Here is a 5,728-nt window from a genome sequence, read left to right on the forward strand (position 1 = left end):
TCGATTCGTTTCGAATCAACATAGACATTTTAAATTTCGTTTCATTTCGTTTCGTTAGGAAAAAGTGTGTTATCGCATACCCTTACTGAAACACCATTCGGATGGGCTGTCGCTGGCACCGCATCCAGTCAACACAATTGTATTCCTCGGATCTGCAACCTTTCTGCGAAAGATGATCCGTTAGAAGCTACGCTTCAGAAGTTCTGGGAATTCGAGAACATCTCTGACGGACCGGCACTATCCGTTGAAGAAGATCGCTGTGAGAAGCACTACGTAGCTACTACCACCAGTGATCCTCCTGGAAGGTATATCGTCAGTCTTCCTCGAATCAACAATCCCAATTCTGTCCTAGGAAGCTCAAGGGATATAGCAGATCGCCGTCTTATGAGTGTCGAGCGGCGTCTCGAACGTGATCCTGCCACCAAGGACGCGTATCATTGTTTTATGGACGAATATCTCAAGTGACCTATGGCACCGCGTCTGCTCCATACCTTGCAACGAGGACTCTGCAGCAGATTGCACGCGACATTGGGTACCAGTTTCCAGCTGCAGTAGATCCAGTCATTTACGATTTCTACGTCGACGATTTTTTTTCGGGCGCTGATGACGTAGAATCTGCTATTGAAGTGAGGCAACAAGTAACGTCGATGCTGAAGCCTGCAGGCTTCCCAATCAAGAAATGGGCATCGAATGTTCCGCATGTTCTACATGGCGTTTCGTCGGAAGATTTAGCTGTTCAACCGCTGCATGAACTTCAGGACGAGCAGGCAGTTTCAACCCTGGGTCTCACCGACGCACTACGGTTCAAAGTCCAGCTATCTCCACCGGCCATAGTCCTGACAAAGCGAAAAGTGATGTCTTACATCGCGCAAATCTTCGATCCACTTGGTCTTGTCGGTCCTTTAATTGTGGTGGCCAAACTATTCATGCAGCGTTGGGCACTGAAGCAGAATGGGGAGGCCTGTGAGTGGGATATAGTACTCCCAACCAAGCTACACGAGGAGTGGAAGGCGTTTCATAACACTCTACATTTACTGTGCGAAGTTCGTGTCCCACGATTTGTTTCGCTTCCAAACGCCGTCAATCTCCAACTCCACTTCTTCGCCGACGCCTCTCAAGGAGCCTACGAATCTTGTTGCTACGTACGAGCAGAAACCAGTGGCGGAGTATCTGTTCAGCTACTGACGGCAAAATCACCCGCTTATTTTTGGACGGACTCCACTACCGTTCTCCATTGGCTACGATCTCCTCCGAACCGTTGGAAGGCTTTCGTAGCAAACCGAGTGTCACAAATCCAGCACACGACCGATGTCAGTCACTGGAAGCACGTATCCGGTCTCGACAATCCCGCTGACGATATTTCACGTGGACTCAACCCTGTCGACATGCTACAATGCAAGCGCTGGTGGAACGGCCCAATCTAGTTGTCACTAGATCCAGATCACTGGCCATTCCCACTGAAGAAGTAGCAGATACTACTACCGAAGAACGCAATGTGCAACACGTTGCATTGAGTGTCATTCAGAACGAGTTCCATGACAATCTGTTTGCACGTTACTCCAGTTTCTCCACGCTTCGTCGCGTTACTGCGTTCTGTTTACGATACCTGCAATCCTTGCGAGCACGCGCAGTACTGCGCCGAACGGACGCAGACAGCTACCACCAACTCAGTATTCGCAACGATACCGTTTCTCCAGTCTCCACCGAAGAATTGCAACGTGCTGAGCTTCATCTGTGTCGGCTAGCTCAACAACAGTTGTTTCCTGCAGAGATCTCTCACCTATCGAGCGGTGAACCAGTCATCAAATCATCCGCCATGAAGTGGCTGAAGCCATACATCGACGAAGATCGCATTATTCGCATCGGTGGCCGGCTGCGGAACGTCACACTCTCCGATTACGTCAAGCATCCTATCGTACTCTCTGCCAAACACCCGCTGTCGACTCTGCTGGCTAGTTTCTTTCACTTGAAGCTACTGCACGCAGGACCGCAACTCCTGCTAGCCACACTGCAACAGAAGTTTTTGATTCTTGGCGGCAGAAATTTGTCCAAATCCGTTTTCAACCATTGCCACACTTGCTTTCGTAGCAAGCCAACACTAGTCCAGCAGAGCACAGCAGATCTTCCGGCATCGCGAGTCTCACCAACTCGTCCATTCTCCGTCTGTAGAGTCGACTACTGTGGACCGTTCCTGTTGAAGGCAACCGTCCGCAATCGTGCTCCAACCAAGGCTTACGTGGCAATTTTCGTTTGCTTTGCCACGAGAGCCGTCAACATCGAGCTTGTTAGCGACCTCACTACAGCTGCTTTCCTGGCAGCCCTCCGTCGTGTGGTTGCTCGAAGAGGAAGAATCGCCGAGCTGCACTCGGACAATGCGACAACGTTCAAGGGTGCGTCACACGCACTCAACCGCATCTACCGGATGCTGAAGGTGGACAACAACGATCGGGATCGGATTTTCAGTTGGTGTGCGGAGAACGAGATTCGGTGGAAGTTCATTCCGCCACGTGCACCGCACTTTGGCGGGCTTTGGGAGGCTGCCGTCAAGTCAGCAAAGAAGCACCTCCTGAAAACAGTAGGCAACACAAACACTACGAACAGATGTTGACTCTACTGGCACAGGTCGAAATGTGCCTCAATTCCCGTCCGCTGACTCCGATGCCGAGTGAACCGTCCGATCTGGAGGTCCTAACTCCAGGACACTTCCTCGTCGGGGCCAACCTTCAAGCGGTACCCGATGCTGATTTGCGTGGAATTCCTGGCAACCGTTTGGAAGCTTACGACGTGGTCCAGAAGCATCTCCAGAACATCTGGGCCCGCTGGTACCCGGAGTACCTTCAATAGCTGCAGGCACGGGCAACGAAAGGCTGCAATCCCCCGGTCACCGTTGAGCTGGGCCGCATCGTCGAATCCCTCCTGCCAGCTGGCCACTCGGGCGTATTATGAAGCTGCACCCAGACAAGGACGGGGTCGTCCGCGTCGTAACTCTCCGCACTGCCCCGGGAAAGGACATCGTTCGGCCGTAGCCAAGATCGCTCTACTGCCGTCACCGGATCCAAGCATCTGAAACCGTCGTTCTAGGTAGATCAATCCGCAAGGGAGAACTTGCTCGAAGCGCACCTGCGCTTAGCACAGGTAATTGCAGTTCCATCCCTTTCAAGCCAAGTCGTTCGATCTACCTGGTCTTCTTTTTTGTTCCCGGTCAAATGCGAGGATCTACGGCGGAGCGATCACTGAACCGATGCGATGTCTTCAACAACCACAATCATTGTAACCGCAGGTTCCAATTATGTAGCTTGTTGGCTCCACCACAAGCCTTATCCCAATGACCCCACCTGCCAGTAAGCACCTAAAACCTAAGTCCGGTCCTGTAAAATATTAACTGACAGCCTTACTGGTAGGGTTCTCCTTGCTGTCGGTGAAATGTGCAGGCCATTCATTAATCAAAAATATCACCTGGGACAGACACTCACACCTGTCAGTCATTGGTAGCAGTTAGAAACCCAAAATGATTGTTCACCATCCAGAAGGGATGCCAACTGTTCCGTATGAAACGTTTTTGGTTCGTTCGGAAAAAAGAGGGACTAGAGACGAGCTACTTTCTTTCTATCTTTGACCGCCAAAGAAAGTAGTAGTGCGCGTCGTGCTTAAAGTAAAATTAAAGCTATTGATAGTTCCAAGTCAGTGTAGTGCTTCCAAACGGGATTATATAGACAGTGGTAGCACGGTTAGTAGAATCATGTGGTAAATAGTGCTAAACTTAATATTTATCTAGAAATTGTTAATTTAGCCTACGAACGAAAACATACCTACGTATCCATAAAAGAAAGTATATAACGACGAACAAAGCAGAAGAAAAGGTAATTGAAAATTGTAATAGACCTAAAAAGAGAGAGAGTGAGGGCAGAGAGACGATAATTGAGGGTTACTAATTTTATGTGGCAGGTCCGTGCGGGCCTTTTCTTTTACGGTTCCCGGAGCGGAAGCTCGGAGACTGCTATCGTTCACAGGACAAAGGATCGACAGAGAGCCCATCTCAAGCCAAGAACCGGCCGGTGGCCAGCAACACGTGCCCTCTGCGCACACAAAGATCACCGACGCCATTTTGCCGAGTACCCACCGGTACAAAACGACTCATCTGTCGAATCCCAGAGCAGCTTTAACCGCCACGCCGTGAACCCTTCCGACGCCGAATACAGCGAATCGAGCTGCGTTAACAGGTTAACAGTTAGCATCCAACCTTCAAGTCATCGGCGTCGAACGCCAGTCAACCTCAGCGTCGCTGAAATCGGCCACCGGAACAGCGAATTCGGTAAACCGTCGAGGACCGAGTTGACCTCCAATCACCATCGCACCGTCGGCGAACACCGGTAACTACGCCCGTCTCCGAAAACAGTTATCCGATCAACGAGTCCGGTGAACCCGTCAACGTCGAATACCTCCAAACGTGGAGTTTTCTACGAGAGTCACCAAAGAACGGCGATTCGACCTTCGGACTGGGAAACCTCCCACGCCGTGCGATCCCACCTGGAACCCGTGCATCACCGTGTTCAACGTGGCTAGCAGCGAACAATTACCACATCCGCCGGAATCCCGGCCAATCAAGCAGCCAATTCTTCTGCCGGTAAGCTCGTCGAAGATCCGGAAATCGAGTTGTGAACAACGGAGGGCCCTCCCAACCATGCCATCACCAAACCAGCTACCACAACGACTACCAGAACCACAAAGCGCAAGTAGACCCTCAATGTATTGTATCGTCTCTCTCTAAGTCCAAATGGGCAAATAAATAGCTAGCATGTAATAAGACGGTAGTTCAATTCTTTAGGAAGCATTTCCCTGATTGGTTTATTTTGGTTTTTCGTTTTCCGTACCCAAAAGAGGGTAACCAAGCCTTGTTCTTAGTGGTCCGCCTGAAAGTTGGTTCTCCACTGAACTCGTATTAGTCTTCTTTCGATAACAGTTACATTTATCCTACTCAACGGAACGGTGAACAATTTCAAGTTAGGTTCCTGCTCAGGTGAGTAAACTGAGTGTTTGATCGTTTGCAACAGTGCTATTTTGAATAGACGACCCGTGCTCAGCACAACTCCTTCCTGTTTAAATAGATTCCCGTCGGAGCAGCCGAGGGGCTACAAATTGGCGCCCAGCGAAAATTTAAATAGCATTCGTTCAAATTTTTGAATTCTGAACCCTCAGTGGAGGGGAAGAACATTACCTGTTTTGGTTACACCGTTCTCCAAACGGAAAGTAGGAGTTTCAATTATGGATTTGGAATTTGATTCGCAGTATAAACGGATAATGGTTCACCATTTAGAAAAGCATGAAATTGAATACGAGTTGGCTATACGAGCCGTGCAGTTTGATTCCTCTGAGTCTCGCTCTGCTATACAGAGGAGACTGAGGGATCGGTTAAAGGAAGAAAAGGACATGAATACAATCGATACGGACTTTTTAAGGTGCAAAGTATCGATAGATGAGGAGATTAAAGTAATTGACACAAATGTAGACGAAATAAGAGACTTCTTGGAAAATAGGAAACGTTTCGAGGGTTTGAGGGACAGTTTGAAGACTCGGTTAGTACACTACTATGCTCGAGTACGTCGAGCCCAAGAATTTGCCGAAGAGGATACAGATCTAAAAGACTTCGATAAACTTCTAGGAGTGATCCGAGGACTGATGAACACACATTTTTCCATTTTCTCTCCTTTGCAGTCAGTAAGAGAGCAAG

The 5,728-nt window shown here is 49.3% G+C and overlaps 1 protein-coding gene and 1 long non-coding RNA gene across 2 annotated transcripts; both read left to right on the top strand.

Moving 5' to 3' along the window:
• The first annotated feature begins 1,393 nt into the window (after nt 1-1,393).
• On the top strand, nt 1,394-2,844 carry LOC134223001 (uncharacterized). Its single transcript, XM_062702140.1, has 2 exons — nt 1,394-2,575; nt 2,623-2,844. The coding sequence occupies exons 1-2, from the start codon at nt 1,394-1,396 to the stop codon at nt 2,842-2,844; spliced, it is 1,404 nt and encodes a 467-aa protein (XP_062558124.1).
• A 754-nt stretch (nt 2,845-3,598) lies between these two features.
• LOC134223989 (uncharacterized) lies at nt 3,599-4,804 on the top strand. The gene is made up of 3 exons (XR_009982798.1): nt 3,599-3,727; nt 3,791-3,860; nt 3,946-4,804. It is a non-coding gene; the product is annotated as an uncharacterized LOC134223989 (long non-coding RNA).
• The last annotated feature ends 924 nt before the right edge of the window (nt 4,805-5,728 follow it).

This window comes from Armigeres subalbatus, chromosome 3, assembly GCF_024139115.2.
Source record: "Armigeres subalbatus isolate Guangzhou_Male chromosome 3, GZ_Asu_2, whole genome shotgun sequence".
Taxonomy (NCBI): domain Eukaryota; kingdom Metazoa; phylum Arthropoda; class Insecta; order Diptera; family Culicidae; genus Armigeres; species Armigeres subalbatus.

Bases quoted from the DNA above. Each gene is read 5' to 3' on its own strand.
- LOC134223001 (XM_062702140.1), top strand. From the start codon at position 1,394: ATGCAAGCGCTGGTGGAACGGCCCAATCTAGTTGTCACTAGATCCAGA. The intron at 2,576-2,622 runs GTAGGCAACACA...CTACTGGCACAG, and splicing joins AGAAGCACCTCCTGAAAACA to GTCGAAATGTGCCTCAATTC.